The 24,193-nt window shown below is 45.9% G+C and overlaps 1 protein-coding gene and 1 pseudogene across 9 annotated transcripts in view; both read left to right on the top strand.

Moving 5' to 3' along the window:
* The window catches only part of TACC1 (transforming acidic coiled-coil containing protein 1), a 74,938-nt gene extending 74,284 nt beyond the window's left edge, over window positions 1-654 (top strand). For all 9 annotated transcript variants that reach the window (XM_036455195.2, XM_036455194.2, XM_045588867.1 and 6 more), the window contains one exon: window positions 115-654. In XM_036455195.2, the coding sequence (XP_036311088.1) occupies window positions 115-183 (69 nt within the window). In that variant the 3' untranslated portion in view covers window positions 184-654. The remainder of the gene's footprint in view (window positions 1-114) is intronic.
* A 10,827-nt stretch (window positions 655-11,481) lies between these two features.
* Window positions 11,482-11,931, top strand: LOC118729019 (annotated as a pseudogene).
* The last annotated feature ends 12,262 nt before the right edge of the window (window positions 11,932-24,193 follow it).

Here is a 24,193-nt window from a genome sequence, read left to right as displayed (position 1 = left end):
AAGATGTAGAAAGAGCCACGGAGTTAGAGTAGAGCCAGCCTGGGGACTATTGGTTATCATTTCCTGTATCTCAGTACACCGATGACCTGCACAGTCGTATCATTTGTCTTTCAGAACCAAGAAATCGAAGAACTGACGAAAATCTGCGACGAGCTGATTGCCAAGCTGGGAAAGACTGACTGAGTTTCCCCCGTTCGCTCAGTGGATCTGCATTTGGCTGCTTCTGTCGTGACCACAGTATCTTGCCTTACCCAGGAATTATTGCCCCTTTGCAGAGAAAAAAACTTGGAAAAAGCACATGCCCACTGCTGCCTGTCCTGCTTTGCTGCCGGCGCACAGCCTGGAAGAGCCTTGGAGCGGTGCACCGACGCCGAAGAAGTGGCCGGGGGTCCGCCCAGCGCCGCCTGTGGTCCAGTAGACGGCTGCTGAGCTGGGTTTGTGATTTCTCTGTATGAATTCATTTTTTTTTTACAGCTGTGTACTTTCCTTATTAATACCTTTTCAACCATACCATGAACAGCATATTCTCCCACACTTCAACGATTCCCATTGCCACATGTAATTCACTTCAGAGGCACATAGGTTCTGAAAACTAATGTTCTCAGTAATTACGAAGAGCAGCTTTTTAGGAACTCTTCCTGCTTTACCATTTAATAGGGGTGTCGAACTCAATCAGAGAAGGGGCCAAAATCTAAAATCCAGCCTAAATCAAGGGCCGAATGGTTTACTGAACAGTCATAAACTGTCATTGTGATGGAAACGCAGCGGAGTGCAGTGATGACAGCGCGGTGCGGGCCACATTGCAAGGCCTGGTGGGACGGATTTGGCCCGCGGGCCTTGTGTTTGACACATGTGAAAGATACTTATGGCTGAGGAAGCACCCCCACCTTTTGCTCCCTGGAGAACTCTGAGCTAAACTTAATTCTTTCAGTTCTATGTCTCATACAGATAAGCAGTTAGGAACTTTGCACGCGAGCAGGAATCCAAGTCAGATGCAGAAATGGAATTTTTAGGGCCGTTCATATATTAGGGCAGAAGCACCACTGGGATTCCCGTGACAATGAATGTGTGCTTGGTGCCTTTATTGCACATGCCAAAGGTCAGTTCTGGAGAAAGCAGAGCATGCTATAAATGAGCTAGAGAAGTCCCTTGGCCTCTTTGTACCTTTGTTTCCTTATCACTGTGTAAAAGCTGCATCCCATGCCAGCCTGAAATGTTCCAAAGCTCACTTTTGTTATTAAATTGCAACCAAGATTTATATATTGCAAAAAAGGAGTGCTTGAAACACATTCCTTTCAAGAAATTCTGTTTTATTGAAGGATAAATCTAAATATTGTAGGGAAAGCAGGCCTTCAAATGAACCCTCAAATAATTCTCTCAAATTATTTCCACTGAGATTTACCGGCATCATCTCCCCCACCCATCCCCCACAACCATTCTGGCGGGAGGGAGGGAGAGGCCTGCTGCAGCCCTGGGTCCAACCCCACTCCCCATACCCCTTTTAAATGCCCCACCTCCTTCCCCTTCGTCCTAACATGGTGCCACCACAGCCTGTCTTCATTCATTTTGAAGTCCACTTTGCTTTTCCAAGTGCGCTAAATTTGTGATTTTATTTGGGATCATCTCCTGTTCACCATGTCTCTGATTTTTTGTGTGTGACATATTTATTTCATCTTTTAAATTTAATTTTCAGTATTGGTGGTTTTATTTGAGGAGGTAATTTGGCTTTTGTTACTTCTAATTTGTAAACAAGAAGGAGCTCTGAGTACCCATTTACATACATATACAAACACTCACATATATTTACCTATGCTGCTGTTATCCCCTAAGTATAGTCAAATAAGAACCTACAGAAGAGCCTATTTCCATACATGTAAAAACTTATTTTGGAATAGAGTCTTAGCTCAGAATGCCAGCCTCAGGATTTGGGGGGATTGAACATGTGACTCATGACCCCAGTTCAGGTTTCACGTCCAGGGAAGACTTCACCATAACATTTGTTGCTGGGTGTTGGATACTCCTCAGCCCTCTGGGTGAGTCTGCAAGCTGACTGTGGCTGCTTCCTGCGGGGACAGCTGAGTGGGGTTTCCTCGGAACTGGGTCTAGGAACTGGGTGTGGCTAGGCTGTCCTAGAGCCACTTCTTTTCTGCTTCACTTGTTGCTACAAAACCAATATTTCCTCTTGATCATTTGAAATCCACTGAGAAAATCTTGTAAAAGGTTTAGATGATCTTATAATTAAAAGGTGACTGTAACCCCATCAGCAAGTAAAGGGGAAGAAACAGTTGTTTTTTCACAAATGGGAATGTCTTGTTCTTCAGATATTTTCTTTTGAGAAAAAAAAAAAAAAAAGTTCTTTCAAACGTAAGACAGAATTTTTAACAAGACGGGCAGTAAAAGTCATGTGAACCACTCTGAAAATCAGCGCATTTGGAGCGTTTTAAACAGAAGCCATTTGACTAGCGGAGGAGCGGAGTGCAGGGAACAGGCCCGCACACAGAACCCACTTCCTCAAGCTCTTCCTGGGCTTGCTCAGGAGCTGAGAAGCTGTTAATCCCCAAAAGGAAATTCCCAGCATTTGATAGGCAAAACCAGACCCTGCAGGTGTTTTAAAGCACTCGTCTTAACCTTACCACCTGAAGGTCTTCATGGTCACATGCACTGTGTTCAGTACCTGTAAGTTTTCGTGCTTTTCCTGGAAAACTATTGCATGATCCACCTTCACAATGAATTGTGCCAGGTGGAGAGCCTCTGTAGATCCTAAAACTCGAATTCCCCTTTAGAAGTGTACTGCTCACAGGCGTGCAATCTTTAGCCCCAAGGAGGTCAATAATGCCTTTTAAAGCCAGAGTCACATTTTATCAATATGCATTTACACAATTGGTGCTTAGGCTGTATTTTAAAGCCTATGGTCTTACCACTTTGTACAAAAAAGAACAACAGAAGTGGTGTGTGGTTGGAGAGGTGACGGGACAATCATTTGGGCTTTGAAAACAGTCCCTGGGTAAATGTGATTGCTGTGCTGTAGCTTAGCTCAGTGTCTCCAGGTGGCGTCGCTGATTTCCTCCTTTAGCCGTCTCCTACCAAGAAAAGCCACTGCATTTGCAGAAACATTGCTAAACCTTTTTGCTGCTGTATTTTGATGACATGTCCATGTTTGTTGATCTGTTTTAAGCATGGAAGGCTTATAGATGGTGTTCATCGTAAATCCTAGTCCTCTTTTTAGTTTTCTTGTGTATATAAAAAAAGATAGCTACGTGTTAAACAGGTGACGACAATCCTTCCCCAGCACACTGGTAAAAGAGATTCCTTAAAAACTAGACCTTAGAGCAGTGGTTCTCAACCTTCCTAATGCCAAGACCATTTAATACAGTTTCACGTTGTGGTGACCCCCAACCATAAAATTATTTTCGTTGCTACTTCATAACTGTAATTTTGCTACTGTTACGAATCATAATGTAAATATCTGATATGCAGGATGTCTTAGGTGACCCCTGTGAAGGGGTTGTGACCCACAGGTTGAGAACCGCTGCCCTGGAGTGAAGTTGCTGCACAAGGAATACGAGAGGACTCGGTTTAAGTAATATTTGCCTCTGTCCTCTCAGCCATGACCGTTAGAAAAACATGTTCTTCCTTCTAATGTAATAGGTGGATATTCTCCAACGAGAATAAAAATGTAGCTGGCAAATCAAGAGACTATACTGGACAGAATAAAGTATGTTTGTTTATTTTTCTTAAAAAATAAACAACACAAAACAAACAAACCAACTCCAAACTTTTAGAACTCTGGAGTAAGAAGACAGCCTAGAGTTGGCCCCTAGAGAGCCAGATTCCTTGTTAGGCCATAGTAACCCTGTTACAAAAGTGGAAAGACATGAATGCAAGCTGCTGGCCCAGATTGTAGTTGGGAAGTATTCGGTGATCTTGTTGAGACTCTGGATCCAGAGACATTGCTTAAGTTTTTTACTTTGCCAGAGTGTAGATAGTTCATCTTAAAGTATTTTAGTTGGAGACTGAGCAGTGTGTTGCTAGGTTGGCCAGATGGTCTGTTACAGTCAGACCTCCTGAGAGGAACTATGTTGGGAGAAGCTCCTGAAGGCCTGCCCACACCTTTTGTCCTGGAAAAATTGAGAAGCCCGGTTTTCTCTTGTGGTTTCCAGCCTCTTCAGACCCAGCCCAAATTAGGAAGTGTAGAAACACATCTGAGGGTCTGGCTGCCTTCCAGTATGATATGGAATCTAAGGAAAGATTTATGTTTGGTTTTGAGGGATGGTTCAAGTTGAATCTTCTTTCCAGCCGGTTACCCTTTCCACCTGTCCCACGTTTTGTGCAACTCGCACACTAATACCTAGACCTTGGTTGGACGGCCCTGAGTTAGTACTATTTGTGAACAGGGGGAGTAAACTGCCCTCAGTGTTCCCGGGCTGTCTGTCTGAAGCAGCCAGAGGGAAGCGCTCACTTTGAATAAAAGTAAACAAGGGCTTGCTGGGGTTTGGAGCTCACCATGGAATTTTTAACGAGCAGGCACCAGTAAACTTGTGCGCCCTCCTTGGAAGTGATCCAGCACATCCTTTCTAGTGCTGTAAAAGCCCCAAAGCTCCCTCTGAATTTCCTTTTGGTTTTTCACTACAATTAGCAGTCGTCTCTCTAAACTGTCTTTTCATTGTGGTTTTGTGACCATGTGAGCTTGCTCTTGGACTTGGTTTCTCACTTTATCCTCTTATTAGAAATAGAGAAACTAGGTGTTAAAAGATGAAATGATTCAGGCAAAGGATTTTAAAGTAAAGATGTATATATTCTGAAGAATTTTAAAGATAGCAGATTATTACTTGCTTATTAAAATACAAATATTATCTGGGAATCCCAGAATGTCAGGCCAAAGGTCTAAGAAGTCATTTTCTTCAGAGATGTTAATAGAAATATTTTGAGGAGACTTCTGTCCAAAAAGGTTTGACTGGCCTCCAGATCCCAGTGATTTTTAGAAAGCAATTTATCACTCAAACCTAGAGTCTCCCATAGTAAAGCTAAAGAAATCAGACTTCTCTCTAAGGATCTCCTCTGGAAGATAACATAAACAGCAGCATTTCTAGGGAAGACTCTCCCTGGTGCCTAGTTAGCATTCTGGAGATTAAAGATTGCACTTTTCGTAGTTCTTTGTCCAAATGCAGTCCCATTTCTGTGCCTCTTAGCATGCAGTTAGATTTGGACAAACAAGATTCCTAAGGAATGACTTTATTAACTATAATATGGTTACAGCTATTACATATATGTATACAGATGTATATATACATATATATATATATATATACAGATTATAGTTATAATATAAAGTTGTGTGCGATGCCGACAGTCTTAACTCATTTGGAGGAGGCCAGATGTGGAGCTGAGGTGTGGTTTGAACCTTCCCTGTATCGATTCTTTAGAACTATAAAGATGCCACTTTCTCCCCCTCTGCCTTTCAGTGGTGTCTGAAATATACTCCAAAACACATTTCCAAGTCATATGGTTAACCAATATTCTATATTAAAAATTTCCAAGTGGACCTATGAAAATCTGAACTCGGACCCACCCTTCCCCCTTCCAGATACAGGGCAGGTGTCACCATACCTACAGCCTCACTCCTGTCCTTCCTACCCGATGAGACAGGACCCAGGCATTTCTTTAAATCTCAGAGGTGGCAGTAAACTTTCCAGTGTTGCTGTTAGCAAGTGTGTTTGCCAGTAGATACCCATGTGTACTAATGTGCCAACAAGTAAAAGTTAATTGCACATCTGCTTCCACTCTGTCCCCACGGGTGCCATTTAGTGTGTGAGAGCCTCGTCTCGAGGAATGGACGCTGCATTGACTACTGCTATCAGGATTGTGCTGTGTGGAGTAATCATCTACATAAATTTTATATGCACAATAATTTCCCTTTTATATGTCAGGTAAATATTTGTAAAAGTTATACTCACACAAATGAAATTATTATAATGATTACTAATATATTTTTTCCATGTTTCATTGCCTGAATAAAAACTGTTTACCACTGTTATATTTGGGTGTGTATATGCATTTTTTTTCCTGGTTATAGTGGTTTTTGTCCCAAAGTGAAAATTTATGACAACTTCACTTTTATGAGCTCCATTTTACAGTTTAAAAATAGAAAAGATGACATTTTTTCACTGCACTCATTTTGTGGGCTTTTATGCATTCGGTTGGGTGTGTAATTAAAAACAAAACGAACAAACTTTGGAATTCAGGCCTTACCATATAAATTTCCACGCTTTTGCATCTGTGCAAACAAAGTAATTGGACGCTTGTTGGTTTTGCCTCCAGACTTCTTGTCTGCCTTGGCATTTCTCAAGTCGTAAGAACCTAAGTCATCCCAAGAAGCCAGCGCTGTGTAAACATTGCAGAATGGCCCACAGAAAATAGTTGATATGTTATGTCTCTTCTAGGTTAATACCAGGAAAATCTTTTTCAGTACCAGCTAGGCCAGTGGTCAGCAAACTCAGTCAACAGAGCCAAATATCAACAGTGCAATGATTGAAATTTCTTTTGAGAGCCGAAAATCAACTTTTGCACATGGGCCACGAAGTTTCAATGGCACAGATATTTTGTGCAAGAGCCACACTCGGGCCAAAGAGCTGCATGTGGCTCACGAGCCACAGTTTACCAACCACGGAGCTAGGCCAACTCTGCTTAAAGGGCTGAGAGACTGGGCAGGGCATTGTATATGTTATATTGTAGGAAAAGATAAGAGGCTCCATTTTACAGCCCAGGTGGGGATCCACTGTCACTTGCTGACCATTGGCTGCACTGTAAGACCTTACAGCCTATAAAGTTCCAAAAAACATTTTTCACTAGTGTGCTCCTTGAACCGTCAGGAGGGGACTCCTTAACGTGACTGGAGGAGGTGGCGCTGCCATTTACTGAATCCTAAAGACAGTAGAAATTGCATCATTTTCTAAGAAGTTAGGGGAAGGATTACCTTTCTGCTCTCTTACAGAATTTTATTGTTAGACTAGAGGCCCGCAATGGTGTGATACGTGTGTGTGTGTGTGTGTGTGTGTGTGTGTGTGTGTGTGTGTATGTGTCTCAGCCAAGCCTGTGCCCTCTCACAGTCCGGGACCCTTTGTAGGGGTGTCAAACTCAATCAGAGAAGGGGCCAAAATCTAAAATCCAGCCTGAATCGCGGGCCGAATGGTTTACTGAACAGTCATAAACTGTCATTGTGATGGAAACGCAGCGGAGTGCAGTGATGACAGCGTGGTGCGGGCCACATTGCAAGGCCTGGCGGGACGGATTTGGCCCGAGGGCCTTGTGTTTGACACATGTGCTTTAGGGGATGTTCAGGAACCCTTGCTCCTTACCACCCACCTGCTTGCTGCTCCTTGCCGCTTGGCGCATTGTTCCTTAGTGCTGTCATGGAGGCAAGAGAGGCTCCCGCTACTGCTGCTGCACTTGTCAGCTGTGAGCCTGGCTTCTGGCTAAGCGGCACTACCCCAGTGGGAATGACCACCAGAAAGCAGCTCCTGCATTCAGCGTCTGGCCCCTGGTGGTCAGTGTGCATTATAGTGACTGGTCATTCTGGTCATTCGCCATAATGGTAGCTTAGACTTTTATTATATAGATAATATGAGACTACTTAGTGTTTTTCACATTTTTACAAATAGGGAATCATGGGATCATCTTAGTGCATGGCCGTCAGTATTTTAATAAGAGAAAATGTGACAGATATCAAAGTGCATTGCACAAGTTAAGGATAAATTTCTGCTCCATAAAATTGGTTTCAGATATAAATATGTATGTACTAGGTCATGATGAACAGTAATTTCCTGCTATGGCCAGTGGCCAAAGTATGAACAAAACTTGATCTACTAATGTTAGTCATTCTATAATTGAGGAAAAGGGTCAGAGAGAGAGGTGATGTAGCCAAGAATCTGTAGTTTGTATATAAGTGGACAGTATCACCCTCAGTCAAAATGAGCAACAAAACTAATAGCCACTTAGTCTTTTTCATGCTTTTTAAATCCATTTCTCCAGATTTAGATAATGTTATATCTATATTACTAGAGGCCTGGTGCACGCAATTCGTGCATGGGGGGAGAGGGTGTCCCTCAGCCCAGCCTGCACCCTCTCCAATCTGGGAACCCTTGAGGGATGTCCGACTGCGCATTTAGGCCCCATCCCAGCAGGATAGGGCCTGAACGGGCAGTCGGACATACCTCACAATCTAGGACTGCTGGCTCCCAACTGTTCGCCTGCCCGACTTCTTGATTGCCCCTAATCACTTCTGCCTGCCAGCCTGATCACCCCCTAACCACTCCCTGCCAGTCTGACTAATGCCTAACTGCTCCCCTGCCAGCCTCTTTGACCCTAAATGCCCTCCCCTGCAGGCTTGGTTCCCCCCAACTGCTCTCTCCTGCAATCCTGGGTACCCCCCCCCCCCCCCCCGCCCCTCCGCAACTGCCCTTTCCTGCAAGCTTGATCACCTCCAACAGTCCTCCCTTGCAGACTTGGTTTTTCCCATTTGCCCTCCCCTGCTGACCATCTTGTGGCGGCCATCTTGTGTCCACATGGGGGCAAGATCTTTGACCACATAGGGGCAGCCATCTTGTGTGTTGGAGTGACAGTCAATTTGCATATTACTCTTTTATTAGGAGTATAGGCCTGGTGTACAAAATTCATGCATGGGGTTGGGGGTGTCCCTCAGCCCAGCCTGCACCCTCTCAAATTGTTGAGCATCTGCCCTTTGGTGGTCAGTACACATATAGTGACCAGTCATTCCACTGTTTGGTTGATTAGCATATTAGTTTTTTATTATATAGGATGATTTTGTTAGTTTTATTAGACATCTAAACATAACAAAGCTTTGGAAACAGGAGTTACCTAAATTTATTCTTTTAAAAAATATTTATATTTTATTGATTTTCTTACAGAGAGGAAGAGGAATAGAGAGTTTGAAACATCAATGAGAGAGAAACATTGATCTGCTGCCTCCTGCACACCCCCTACTGGGGATGTACCCACAACCAAGGTACATGCCCTTGACGAGAATCGAACCTGGGACCCTTGAGTCGGCAGGCCTATGTTCTATCCACTGAGCCAAACCAGTTGGGGCTAACTTTATTCTTTTAATTGAGATTGTGTAGGAGGTGGAGTGGAGGATTAGCTGAAGATGGATCCCCATATTGGGGTGATTGAGCTAGTTAAGTAGGGAATGGAAGTCCGTGTGTTCCAGACAACTTCGGAATTCCCCAGACCTGTACCAGCCACAAAAGGTTTCTGTGACCTATTTTTTCTTTGCCAAAATGTGTACATCCTTCAAAGTTTGGTTCCCATGGGAATACATATGCAAGAACAGATTGAAGACATAACTCAGTTAACAGAAATTATCTAGCCAATTTAAAGCAAAGGCTAATTGACATTTGAGTTTCCTATGTTCTAGGTGCCTTTACAAATATGTGAAATTAGCAATTCCAAGTAGATGGTATTGGTGTTTGTTTATTTGCCAGTGTGTATGTGTGTGTGTGTGTGTGTGTGTGTGTGTGTGTGTGTGTGTGTTCATGCTCCTGTGATACAAGCTGGCACACACCAGTGTGCTCCCAGATTCATTCAGTTCATGCCCAGCAAGGATGGCCCCCTGTATCATCTGAATTTCTGAAAATAAATTAAATTGACAAAATGTGTTGAGTTCTTAAGATGTGCAAACTCGTAATCACAGTGATTTAACGGTAGGCTCAGAAAGGCATTTTTGTTCTAGACATAAAAAATAACAGACAGCACACTTAGCTAATTTGGTGCATTCAGGCATAATTATGATATTTCACTAAACAGACTGGTCCAGACCTCAGGGCGTTGTGCAATAATAAATGTGCCTTCTGTTTCACCCAAAGGCTGGTCCTTACTGTAATTTGTCTCTTATAAGGTCCTGATTTTTCCAGACACATTTGTTTTCTTTCTCCGTTGATCTTTGTAACATCACCAATTTTTGGCAAAAATAATATGTCTAAAATATGATTTTATTTCCTGCATCAGTTCCCAGTGCCAATGTGTGTGAACGGCCACTGGGGGACTCCACTCCCAAAGACTTACAGTCTTGAGAGCCATGTTTTTCAACCTGCAGGTCAAAACCCATTTTAGAGACTATGAATCAGAAGAATATAGGAAAGAAGAGGATTTGTTTTAAGAATAAATAGTGAAGGTAAGTACTGTTTTGAGAAACTTCTATTTCACTTGCATGTTTATATACATATTGGGTTGCAGTTTGAAATGTCGGCAGCCTGGAAATTTGAAGAAGAAAAAAAAAGGTTTTGAAAGTTTGAAAGCCACTCACTTTAGTTATGGGGAAGGGGAATTGTTAAATCAATAGGGAGTTTTATGGGGTTAAAAAATAATTTATGATCGCAACCCCCATCTTTTAAAAGTAAGCTGCGGAGTTAGAGCGCCAACCACCGAAGTTCATAGGGACTTGAAGTAAATCAGAACTTTAGGACAGGATCAGAAAGCTGCGTTCAGAAGGCAGGGTGGAAAAATTCCTTCCTAAGGCTCAGTTGAAAGGGGAGAGAGAAGAGGAAGTCAGAAGGAGAGCATAGAAAGACTAAAAGCCTGTGAAGCTAAAACTGCTCTAAGAAATAACCTATTTTTTTAAAAAAGGAAGCAGAGCTCTGGCCCTTGTGGCTCAGTGGTTAGAGCGCTGGCCTGTGCACCAAATGGCCTCAGGCATGTACCTGGGTTGTAGGTTTGATGCCCAGCCCTGGTTGGGGTAGGTGTAGGAGGCAACCAATCGATGTTTCTCTCTCTTCTCTCCCTTCCACTCTCTCTAAAAATCAATGGGGAAAGAATATCCTCGGGTGAGGATAAACAAAAAAAGAATAAGAAAGCAAAATTCTCCATTCCTTCCCCCAAACCCTTTTTTTCCCTGTGGCAGCAGAGTGGGCTACTTAGGTTCGATGCCCTGTTTCTGTGTTGCTATCACAGCTAATAACTAACCTGACTCATGTTTGAAAAAAATGAAATCTCTGCTAGAAGCAAGAATTCTCCTTGATGGCAGGTTCTTATACTTAACTCTCTTGCACAAGTTGCACAAGTTCAATTCTAAATTGTAAACATTTGGATATTCAGTAAACGAGATCTCTTATTTAAATCTTATCTGTAGCTTTAGGGGATTTTCTGTTACCCCCCAATACCGGTCTTCCATTGAGTAACCCTGAGCAATTAACACACGAGGGTTACATAAGTAAGGGACGAAGTCAGGAGGCGCCCACATATTTTGAGAAGTGTGATAAAACTGGAAGTTTGAATCCGAGGGGTTGGATTAAGGAAAGAAATGAAAGGAGAAAACCAGAAGGTTCCCACAATGGCACACAAATAGAAACTAGAGAATTCCAGAGGTCTTGGACAAATAATTGATCACTTGAAATATTTCAATAGTTGAAATAACCACTAGCTTCTCCTCAACTTTTTAAAGTGATTTTGGCTTTATCACTCCCGGCCATCTTGGCGGCTGCATCTGGTTGGGGGCCGTCCCACACTTAAGGCAGGAAGATGGTGGCGGCAAAAAGGACAAAAAAGTCGTTGGAGTCCATCAACTCTAGGCTCCAGCTGGTGATGAAAAGTGGCAAGTATATGCTGGGGTACAAGTAGACGCTGAAGATGATCCGACAAAGCAAAGCGAAGCTGGTCATCCTGGCCAACGACTGCCCAGCCTTGAGGAAATCTGAAATAGCGTACTATGCCATGTTGGCCAAGACTGGTGTTCATCACTACAGTGGCAATAATATTGAATTGGGCACAGCGTGTGGAACGTACTACAGGGTATGCACACTGGCTATCATTGCCCCAGGTGATTCTGATAACATTAGAAGCATGCCAGAACAGACTGGTGAAAAGTAAACCATGGGAAATTTTTCCTTAATAAAATTGACCAGAGCTTGGTTTAAATACCTGCAAAAATAAATAAATAAATAAATAAACAAACAAATAAATAAATAAAGTGATTTTGGAATCATTTTAAACTGACAGGAAAGTTGCAAAGATTCTCTCAACTTTTTTCCTTAGTGGCTAGCTCTCTACTTCTTCCCTTTGCTGTATCCTACCCCACAGTGACCGTGCTCCAAGAGGCTTTGAGTGTTTATTGAGCCTGGGTAGGTGCTGATGGGAGAAAGTGCTGATGGGAGAAAGCTGCCTTTACCCCTTCTCTCCCCTGCCATCTCCCTATTCTTCCGAGCATCGTGGTACTTGTGTGATCTGTGCACAGGGACAGGGAGGGACTGTGAGCTCTTTACCTCCACCCTAAGGACCAGCATTATTGTGGGTACAGCTGAGTGGTAGTATCATGTGCAATGTCTTTTCCAATGAAGGATATCACCTTAATCTTTTTTATTTATTTTATTTTAAAAATATATTTTATTGATTTTTATTGATTTTTATTTTTTTTATTTTTATTTTTATTTTTTTTTACAGAGAGGAAGGGGGAATGATATTTAGAAACACCAATGAGAGAGAAACATCAATCAGCTGCCTCCCGCACCCCCTGCTCCCTCACTGGGGATGTGCCCGCAACCAAGGTACACGACCTTGACCGGAATCAAACCCGGACCCTTCAGTCCACAGGCCGACACTCTATCCACTGAGCCAAACCTGTCTCAGCCTTAATATTTTTAAAAACTACACATTGATATGTGATAATTCACCTGTGTCTTCTATGCAAAGAGCCTGAGTCAAGTTTAGAAGAGAACTGTCTTTGAGAACTCACCTACACAGGAGCTCTGGGAGTCACTATGTTACCGGGAACCTCTTCCCTTACCCACAAAACACCAGAAGTTTGGACTCTGAGACCCCATGTTCTTTCTAAAACTACATGTGTTCAGGCATGGGGACATTTCACGTAGAAAACGTGAGCTCTTTTCCAGCTCCTGTTCAGACTTCCTTCTCATTCCAGATATGTTGCCCCTGACCAGAGCTGTTCTCCTACTTCACTTGGTCATAGTCCTGCACCGAGAAATGCCACTAGTTACAGAATTCCTGTTGGAAAGGCCGCCATCAAAAACACCTTGGCCTGAGCCCCAAATGAAATCAAGATCACAGGCACACAGAAAAGAAATTAGGAAGCCCGAAGCAAAAATGTAGACATGCCTGTGTGTGTGTGTGTGTGTGTGTGTGTGTGTGTGTGTGTGTGTAGCTTCTGTGACAGTTCAGCTGGGATATGTGCCCTTCAGGGAGGGGAGGGTTCTTCTGGCGGAAGGCAGAGGCTTTTGTTCTGCCTGGGAGACAATTGGAATGAGGAGGAGGGAGGCGTGGACACCGGGAGGCAGGCAGCAGCTGCCGACTCCAGCTGGGCCCAGCTCAGCTCTGTAGGTGGATCCAATTCTGGGCCTCTCTGTGCTTTTGGATGCTGATCTGCCTTTTTCCTAATTCTGCAGCATTCCCGATTTTGGTCTATGGAATTGACCAATACCAATATCACATAGTCTGACAGTTTATCTTCTCTGGAGAGGGTATCTTGTAGTGTGATCTGGTCACCATTTTTGATCAGCAGATATTATTTATAAGCAGACTTATTTATAATTCCATTTGCTCTAAAATGATTTAAGGCCATTTACAAACAGGGTGTAAGGCCATCAGTGTCACTTCAGATTTCAGTTAGGAGTGATTATGACCAAGGACATGGCTGATGCAGTTGGGTCCAGTCACAGCCACCCCACCCACATGACGGGCGAGGCCAAGCCGGCTGTCATCCTGTCATCACTACCAATTCAGTCTTTCTGAAACAGTTTAGCTCGTTTCTCTCCCTAAATCTCTCCCTTTTGCCTTTATCTGTTTGCTACTTAATTCAACAAACATCATTTGAACATATATTACACGAGAAGAACTTCATTTTAATTTTCACCAAAGTAATAATACAGAAATCCTGGGGGTGTAGAATTATTGCAGAACAAGTTACCATCATAGCAATGCAACAACTCCCACCTGAATATTAGACATGCCTAGTAATAGCTAGTACTTTGTGAGTGCTTATGTGATAGGCACTACCTATCTATCTATATAAAAAGCTAATATGCAAAGAGTCCCCTCAGGAGTTCCACCTGGAGTCCAGGAGTTCGATTGCTCACTGTGATGTGCGCTGGCCACCAGGGGGCGGTGCAGAACAAAGGAAGTCCCCGTCTGGCAGCTGGCAGCCAGGGAAGGGAAGCCCAGGCCACCTATCGGCCCTGATCGCTGGCCAGGCCTAGGGACTCTACCTGTGCATGAATTTCATGCTCCAGGCCTCTAGTCTATTCATATACACAGTAAACTTGTCTGGAAGACATATATGGGGGCCATTCTTTATTCTCCCGAAATGCAGGATTTCATATTGTGAGGTTAATGGAGTGGCTGGGTGAGCTTGTGCACCTGTGCTAGCTGATTCCATGCCATGGGCACTTGGGCTTAAATATTGTCACGGTCAGTCTCCCTTCCTGGGCTTAGTTGGATGGGCGGGATGGGAGCAGCCGTTTCGGGAACCTCCTAGGTAGATGGCGCCAGGGAGATGGGCTGGAAGAACACTGGGGGTGCTAGTGTGACCTTTCCCTCCACATTCTCTTCTACTCCAGCCCAGCATGACACTGTGCATGTACTTAGTGCTACAGAAGTATACACTGAAAAGGGGGTAAAATAACAAATTTGATGTTATGTATATTTTACCGCAATTTTTTTTTTTTTATTTTTTTTTTTTAAAGAACCTCAGCCCAACACTGGCTGAGATTGGGCGTTGGAGAGAGGATGGAAGCTAGGCACCATTTCTCTTACATCGAATTGTTTTATCGCAAGGGGCATCGGGGCAGATTTCATAGACATGAACCTGGATAACTCATTTCAGCCACAGAGCCCAGACCACACTATCATTCCATTTCTTGATTTGCCCATTCCCAACAACAACAATAACCAACAAAAAAACATGCATTCCATCCTCTCTATTATGCAGAATAATTCAATCATTCCTCCCCTAGATCTGTCTTTTCAGGCTCTGTCCCATCTTTTAAAACCTAAAAGTGTCTTCACTGTATGTCCCAAAACAAATCAATCCCATTCTGCAGAGGGATTCCAGTAAAGAACTTAAGAGAAAAAAAAATCACCATGTTGAAAGATGACCTTGAATTCACTAAAATTATGTTTTCAAAAACAATCACTGTCAAACTTTAGTGCTCTCTTCTCTCTCAAACTTTAGTGCTCTCAGTAGTACTAAGTTGCTTGCAATATACTCCCCAGTGTTTGAGAAGCACTGCTCTCATTTTCTGATTTGGCGCATGTGCTAGATTACAAATCAATTTCAAGGTTCAGGAGTAGTGTTTCCACACTTGTGTCCTCACCACCGGAGCTCCTGACAAAAGCTGGCTGGATGTAGCCAATGAAAAAGAGATTTCCACCCGCCCCCTGCTCCCACCTCTTTCCTGGGATGTGGTATGGCAGGACTGCTCTGAGATTGGTCAAGTAAGTGTTTCTCCACTGTCCTCCACAGCAAAGGGGATGACCTTTGCCAGAAAATGCTGGCCAAGTTGTGATTCGATAGGGAACAAAACCCAGGAGGAGCTGTGATTCAACCCCCACAGCTCAAAACTTAGAATGGAATGCTTTGTTTCCTACGCCTCCCAAGTTATCTGGTCAACCTTCTTGCCCTCCCCACCCCCTTTTTTTAAAATTGTTTCTTTGCAAAAGTGAGACCCTGAAGGGGCACAGCTGCTGTGTGACCTCAAGTGACCACACAGTTAATTCCCCAAAGGAGTGCCTCTGTTTTTAATGGTGCACAAAGGACTCCAGTTCAGAAAAGCAAGGAAGGGAATTGGCACAGTAAGTCCGCATTCACTGGACTTCAAAATCCATGGTGTAGCCATGAGCTGAAGTCAGAACCAGGCTGAGCCACTAAAAATGTGGGAGTGGAAGAACGGTGGAAGAAAATGGCTAATCAAAAACTCCCCACCAATAAGGTAGCTTATTGAGCAAAGAAACATCTCTTTGTGCTGCTTACAAAGATGGTGGAGTCCTCACTCCTTTATTTTACAGATGAGAGATGGGACAGCATAGTGACCTGTCCAAGCCACATAGTAACTTTATGGCTGCGGTAGGTCCGACTTGGGTATTCTTTCCATTCAACCATTTTACCCTTCTTAACCTGCAAAAGCAAATTAAAGATGCCCTTGAGTTCTAAAGTGGCTTGTTACTGGGATGATGATACTGTAGCCTGTGTGAATGGCCGTCCCTAGAGTCGTGACCAGCCCATGCACACTGATAAAGGGACATGTTTTGAAACGGAGAGATCATCTGCTTAGAAGGAGGATTGTACCAGATTGGACCAAGCGTTCACCGGCAAAGTTAGAAGAAAAGGCACTAGCGCAGTTATTCTTGTGGGCCGATTACAAAGAGCTACGGAGTTCCTGGTTGAAGAAGAAGAAGATGTAATTTGCCTGCTTCCCTGTTTGTGACCTCGGAGCTCCCGGGGGTGTCATAGTTAGAAAACTGCCCCCCACCCCCCACTTTGCCTGCCTGGCCTCGCTGGTCCTCGCCTCACAATGAGCCTGTCTTGTCCCCTCCTCAGTCCCCGCCTGAGGCAACTCTGGCCTCCCGCTGACCGGGCCTGGGTGGAGCAATGATCACTCACCCTTCGTGACCCCCGCTGGCTGCATTAACCTTCGTGGGCCAACCACTGGCTGTAGCCCGGGGGACGATCACCTCCCCAAACTGGAAATCCCAGAAAGTTGGGGAAATATTTTAACCCGAGACAGAATCAGTTTGAATCTGAGTTGCTGAGAAATGGGGAAGTTGGTGAGCGAGAGTCGAGTCAAGCTGGGGGTAGCGAAGGGAACACAGCAGGAATCAGTCTGACTGGTCATTTGAAAGAAGTTTCCTTAAAAAAAAAAAAAAAGTGAAAATAATTTGCAGAGGAATGTTTACCCAAAAGCTAATCTAAAGAAAAAACAACTTACACACCGGAATCGAAATGTCACTGGATTCCCAGAGGGAATGAGCTCATGAGTTAAAAGGAGAGGGATCCTCTCCAGCAATGAAGCGTGGTTTGTGGAAGGCTCCTGGGGCTTAAATTGGTTCCAGGAAGAACGCAGGCCCTTTTCCCGGGAGAGGCGTTGGTGCAGATGCTGGTAGGAGGGCCCAGGAGCGGTGGGTGCGGAGGGCAGAGGGGTCAGCCAGAAATGCTCGGTCAGGGGTGGTTTCGGCCGATAAATGCAGCCAGATTTTGAGATCAAACATTTGGAACTCGAGCAACTCCCTCTGGGGTTGCTTTTGTTTATCATACGTTCTCGGCCACGGGAGTTCACGGAGTCATATCACCGAGAGGGCTCGGCGAGGCGGTCCAAGTTTTCGAAGGCGCAATCTTAGGAATGGAAAACAGCTCTGCAGCTTGTTGGAAGGGGTCATAATTAAAGCTTAGTGGGCAGCCTTGGGAAGCTCGGCCCGAGCAGGGAAGGAAGTGGAAACTACAGCTGCCCGCCTGCAAGCAGCAGCTCGCTGGCCACTGGAGGGGAGAGGGGAACCAGGCTCCTGATCCCCAGGCTAGTTCCTTTGTTACAAACATTCCTTTGGAATGCAAGTCACCCTGGCAAGGATAAGAGCTTGAAAGACGAAGTTGATTTATGTGCTAAGTGCAGAACGAGAAGCCTCGTGTCCCAGGTGCCAACAGAATCCAGACCAGGAAGCAACCTGTCACCTTCAGATCAGAGGGCAGCGAGAGAGGTGCTGCCACGCCGGTGGGAGAAGGGGAGTCGGGGGGACATGGGGGGTGTGAGCCAAGGGCCTGGCTGGGAGGTGCTGTAATTGCAGGAGGTTCCTACTTCCCCTTTTGCAAAGCCTCTGACTTCCTGCCCCCGTCATGGGCCAGCGCCTGAAGTCCTCCCTCTGCGGCTTCACTTGTTTGCTTCGGGACACACCTCGGTCGCTTGCAAAGTGCAAAGGAGGGATTCATGTTACTGCAGGTGACTCGAAGGGAATACTGGTCATTCTACCCACTTCTCATTTCATTCCCTCCCCTCATCTTTCCCTGCAAATCCTACCTCCTCCTTGTTTGGTCTCATGGGTTTTTTTTGTGTTTTTTTTAATCCATTATTTTGTGTCAAAAAGTCTCCAAAGTAATTCCTGACAGCTGACAGTACGTGACCTAAAGACAGTAGTATGTCTTCAGCAATTTCCATTCGTTCAACGAACCTTCATCAACCTCCTTCCGCAATCCAGGCTGTCTGCCAAGTATTAGAAATTCAAAAGCCCGTTCCTGGTCCCTCCATAGCCTGGTGGGTGAGTCAGAGAGTCAAGCACAAGGACAACAGCTCTGGTGGTGAGGGGGTTCCCAGGGGGCAGAGCCTATGCAGGGGGGAAGCGGGGGGGGGGGGGGGCAGTAAGAGGCTTTGCTTGGTGATCTGACCCTGTGGGGAGGAGGCAGGTGACAGGAGACCAGAAAGGACACACTAGGCCAAGGGAAAAGCTTGTGCAGAGGGATGGGATGAGAGAGACCATTTCTGGGAATCGTGGCGGCCAGGGAATGAAGGCCACCAACTGGAAGGGAGGTGGGTGTTTGATTTCAGAGTTGCTTAGGTGGGTGAGGCTGATTATTGAAGCAGTCAACCAAACATTTAAAAATCTATTCACTGGGGAGGGGAGGGAGATCTGGGGGAGATAAAAGATCAACCGAAGGACTTGTATGCATGCATATAAGCATAACCAATGGACACAAAACTCTAGGGAGGGAGGGCATGTATGGGAGGGGGGCCAATGGTAAGATATGTACACATATAATACCTTGAAAAATGAAAAAAAAATCTACTTACTTTATTATATGCACATTGAAGGAGGAGTGGGGGATGCCTGCCTTTGCTACCTTACAGAGAGCTTGGAAGATGGAGTGAGAATTTAAGCACATGTGAAATGCCACATGCATTTGAATTGTTGCTGTTTGATGGGAAAAACCAAACACAGACTGGGCTGTGGTCGGGCATCTGGAAGCTGAGTGCAGGTCCCAGGACAGAGAGGACAGGACTGAGAACCACCCCCTTTGTGCCTCGGGCCAGGGCTACTGGGGGCCCAAGTGTTGTCTTTGTGAGAATCAGAGAAACAAGCCACTTCCTAAGCAGGCCTTGTCACTTCAAGAGCCCGCCTCTAGCCTTCTTCAGAGGGCCTTCATTCTCACTCCTTCCCCAAAGCCCTGTTTCTCTCTCTCTTTTTTCTTAATCCAGGTCATGAAAATCCCACTTTACAAGACAAAGTCAGGTCTCCTTTCATCTTGGTTCTCTCTAACTCTAACAGCAATTCCCCAGCATGCTTTTCAAAGGCCCTCCCCCCAAAGGTGGTCAGTCCTACCAGACCCCAAATTCAGCCAGAAAACATCAAAGTTGCCCCAAAATTTGATTTGTACCCTCCACTCCTCTCCATCCCCACTCCATCCAGACCCTTGAGTCGAATGTCCCCAGGCAGGAACCTCTGGCTGCAGCTCTGGGACTCTGAGGAAGTTATAATGTTCAGGGGACAACCCTCCTTAGGGAGTCAGGCCTCTTAGGATTTGTCCCATGAGCTGGGGGAAGCAGTCCTTGGGTGCCTTGACTCCCAGAACCCCCAGCTTATACCTCTGGGGCCCTGGGCCTGCGTCCCCTGCGTCTGTTTGAGGATGTGACCACTGCTGCATTAGCAGACAGCCCTAGGAAGGAAAGGAAGAGGCCTGCTCTATAAATAGCCGCTCCACTCCAGGATGATGCACCGCCCGCCTCCCCGCTCCCAGCCCAGGCACCCTTGTGACTCTCCGAGCAGAGCAGCCTCCAGCCAAGGGATTAGTGCAATCACAAGGTCACAATAGATACCCTGGTCCATAAATACTCCTGGAGAGCTTTAGTCACTGAACAGGAGCCAGCGGCGGGAAGAAGGAAGAGGGAGGAGGGAAGAGAGCACTGGGAGCCTGCTAGGGCTGGCTTGATGATCTACAGTTAAAAAAAAAAAAAAAAAGACAAAAAGAAGAAGGAAAAAAAAGACTGACTTCCTTCAGAATGTGGAAAATCTATAGAGGATAGAGAAGGATGGGGACCAGGGCAATTTCCACAAAAGCACGGTTGCTTTTAGGGTGGTTAGCCTGAACCCCAGAACACAGATCTGGCCCCTAAATGTTGTAAAAAGAAATCCGGGAGCTGTTGCCACCAGAAGTTTCAGAATTTCTGACACACTCGTCAGCATCAGAATTACTGGAAGCTCAAAGGCAACATGTTGGCACCTGTGTGGCGGAGAATGGCAGAGGGGCAGGCAGAGAGAGCAGGGCTCCTGCACTGATAAGGCTGGGAAATAGGTTAGTGTCTCGTCTCCTTGGACATGCAGACCGCAGAGCAAGGAGGTCACTCATGGAGGGGCCTGTTCCGTGGGTTCTGAGGAGCCTGGGGGCCTCACCCTCTTTTAGGGCTCGCACACGCTGCTGCTGATGGAAGCCATGGAAGCCGTGGGGGATGTGATCAGGAGGTGAAAAGTTCCGTGTGGGAGCAAGCTGCCTCAGAGAATCGCCCCTCAATAAAGCAGCCGCAGTGCTGCACAGCCGATTCCCTGCGTTTGCACCAGACAGAGCGGCGGGCAGAGGGCGGACCAGCTTCACTGTCAGCAGCAGAAGAGACGACTTCCAGAGCAGCTTGGATGAGTCATCTTGCGCGTGCTTGCATGCACACGCACACTCGCACACACGCACAAAAATATTTAAATATGGAAGATGGGGGATGGGGAGATGCCAATTCACAAAAGCTGAATTTGGGGTGCATACTTTTTGGACCTGGTGAGCTTATTAATTCTGTCTTCAGTGACTGAATCTTTGCTTCCTTTTCATTGCAACCTTGGGTGATTTACCTGAAGGCTGCTATCCAGCTGATGTCAGGAGGCAAAGGCCTAAGTTACCGAAGGCGACGTGGCCAAGGAAAGCAGCCAATCGAAACAGAAATTCGCTCCTTGGGACATGGTCACACAGGTTATTAACTAACCCAGTGCTGTTAACATCTTTGTTTTACTTTCAGAGCCACGGGTTGGGTTCTTTGCTCCGGAGTGAGTTCGCGTTTACAGCTGATATTCCAAGGAGAGCTTTGCAGCACCACCTGCCTGCCCCTCCCGCACCTCCCCCAGAGCCTGTGCTGGAGGCGGGGCATTGCGTTGGACACACAACAGATCTGACAGTTGTACCGGTTCCTATCCACAGAGAAGAGCTATGGGATTAAATTCCTCCTTCGTCTTTGAGGACACAGGCTCACCCTCTGCAGAAAGCAGGGCTGAAGAAGATTCTGAGCAAGCAAGTGGAACCATAAGAAACTCTCTGTCTAAAGAGGTATAGAGGTCAAACCCTAGCTAAAAAGCTGCAAAAAACTTGCAGTGTGCCATCGGAGCGATGTGACTATGGACTCCGTATTAGGTGGTATTTGATCAATATGAAATGCCTTACTGTGATCTAAAAAGCCAAAACTCAACCTGTCAGTCCATATATTTTGTTGAGTACAAGTTTATTACGTGCAGTGAACTGCACGGCCCCTGCTTAGAGCACGTCATGTCCTATACAGCAAATTAGATTGGTGAGCCAAGAAATAAATGCACAGAATGCTGAAAGACACACAAACAAAAAGAGCGCCAACTGCAATTTTGTAACATTAGGCGAGGGGACACACAGCCTTGAACTTCACGGAGAAGCCCCGTGTGCTCACTGCTTGAGGCCCAGTGAAGCACCGCAATTAGGATTTACGGAAGGACACGCCACCATCCTTTGCAGTTGGATTTAACGTTTTCGAATCTTTCTTCGGAAGCTGGTAACCATGACATCTCCCTGGAGCTGCAGCCAGCGGCCCTCCCCTCCGTGCTGCTCCGGGCTAGGGGCCCAGGCCGTGAGGTCTTGCTGGCGGAGCCCCTGGATGGACCGCTGCAGCTGCCAGCTGTGTGGGGAGCAGGAACACTCACTGCTGTCGTCTTCTTCACGAGGCGCACATGTGTGTCCCACTCACTTCTTCTCGGGAGAACCCATCTGAAAGCAATCAGTGGCTGCAGTCCTCCTGACCCTCTTTGCCACCTTCTCGCTAGTCCAGGTCACGTTAGTCTGTTCTTTTTCTGAGGTACAGCCCGGGGGAAGGCAGGATGGGTGTAGCTTCCACATGCATTTCTCAGTCAATGGCAAGCCCTTTGCATCAGCAGCGGGGAAACAACGCACGTGGCAGAGTCGCTGCCTGATTCTCTCCCAGGTTCACCTCACCTGCGGCCCAGCCCACGGAAGCAGACGCGAGCTGGTGGGAGCCACACACTGACCTTCAACATCCAGGGGAAGAGACTAGGGAAAATCTACAGCATTTGCTGCCTGAAACACCCCAGTCACTTGATTTTATAGTCCTAGGCTAGCTCCTTCGTATGTCCTGCAGATCATCGTGTCAATGGGCAAACATCAAACATGAGTGTCTTGTGTGGACATAGCCGTGATGGCCCCCAGTCCACACAGAAAATGAGCTATTTACTTCTGGATTCATCTCAGCCTCCACTCCACAGTGCTGAGCACTTCGCAGGAGATGATAAAGGGACGGTTCCATCTCCAGTAGTCCTGTGTCCACCAGCTGGTGTATCTCCTTACACCTGTTCCTGAGCACTCCCCGTCAAGATGCTGGATGGGGGCGACAGTGCAGATGCTGGGAGGTGCTTGACAAGTCGATAGGTTTCTAAACAACACCCCCCACCTCCCCAGGGATACGTTTTTAAAATATATTTTTTTTATTGATTTTTTACAGAGAGTAGGGGAGAGGGATAGAGAGTTAGAAACATTGATGAGCGAGAACATCAATCAGCTGCCTCCTACACATCCCTACTGGGGATGTGCTCCCAGCCATGTTACCTGGCCTTGACTGGAATTGAACCTGGGACCCTTGAGTCCGAAGGCCCACGCTCTATCCACTGAGCCAAACCAGTTAGGGCCCCATGGATACTTTCATCTGCTCAAACTCACCCCCAATTCCATCCTTATCTACGGGGATCAACGAGCTGAGGCAGCAAATGGTGGGGACACTAATAACTCAAAGACAGGTGGATCTGCTATAAGTCTTACCTGACTTTTTTTTTTTAAGCCCTAACAAGAGGATTTTCTTAAAATATATTTTTATTGATTTTTTACAGAGAGGAAGAAAGAGGGATAGAGAGTTAGAAACATCGATGAGAAAGAATCATCGATCAGCTGCCTCTTGCACATCTCCTACTGGGGATGTGCCCACAACCAAGATACATGCCCTTGACCGGAATCGAACCTGGGACCTTTAGTCCGCAGGCTGACGCACTATCCACTGAGCCAAACCGGCTTCGGCTTACCTGACATTTTCATCACAATTCTTACTGAGCTTCAAGCATCCGGGCTCCTGTTCCTTTGGCAGAATGAGCATGTGCAATCCAAATACGCAAAACAGAGGCAAACTCATTCACTTTATACAACGAAGCATCCCAAGATCTATGCTAAGTGAAAGGGTATACATGGGAGCCAGAAAGGGTCATGCGTGGATAGGGAAAGACACATGTAAACTGGGAAGTGCCATGAGGTGTTAAAGGGCTTATGCAGAAGTTCATCCCCTACACACCGGGGCACAAAGCAGGGGGTTCCTTCTGCTTGGGAGCAGCCATTAGGCAAGGTGACACAGATGAGGTGACATTTCATCTTTTTTACTCTAAGGATGAGCTGATTTCTTTTTGACGACGATGGGGTAGGGAACATGGGCCTCAGAAGAGACAAATCCTGAGCAAGGACACAGCAGTGAAATAGCAGAATTCATCAGGGGAGCTGGAAGGCACTTGGCTCGGCCAAAGCAAAGAGGGTAAGGAGGCGCAGGGAGAAATAGCAATGAAGAGAAACGTGGGGCAAGGTCACAGAGGGCCTTGTAGGCCAACCTGAGACGTTTGGGTGCTGTTCTGGGGGCAAACTGGAGCCATGGAAAAGTTTTTAAAGCCACAAAGGCACATATCGTATTTTTGTTATAGAAAGATTAACCTAGAAGCAATATTGAAGAAGGATTGGAGGGGCAGACACAAGAAGACATTTCACTCTGCTGCTTAAAATCTTCTGAGAGATTAAAATAGAACCCACGCTTCTCTTCCCTGCTCAGAAGGGCCCCTCCTGCTTCTCTAAGCCATCTTGTGCCACTGCCTTATCAGGGGAATACACACAAAGCCATGGGGCCTTTTGTCAGCTTTGCAACCATGGCAA

This window comes from Pipistrellus kuhlii, unplaced genomic scaffold, assembly GCF_014108245.1.
Source record: "Pipistrellus kuhlii isolate mPipKuh1 unplaced genomic scaffold, mPipKuh1.p scaffold_m20_p_3, whole genome shotgun sequence".
Classification (NCBI taxonomy): Eukaryota; Metazoa; Chordata; class Mammalia; order Chiroptera; family Vespertilionidae; genus Pipistrellus; species Pipistrellus kuhlii.
This window is presented reverse-complemented; position numbering and strand designations above follow the sequence as displayed.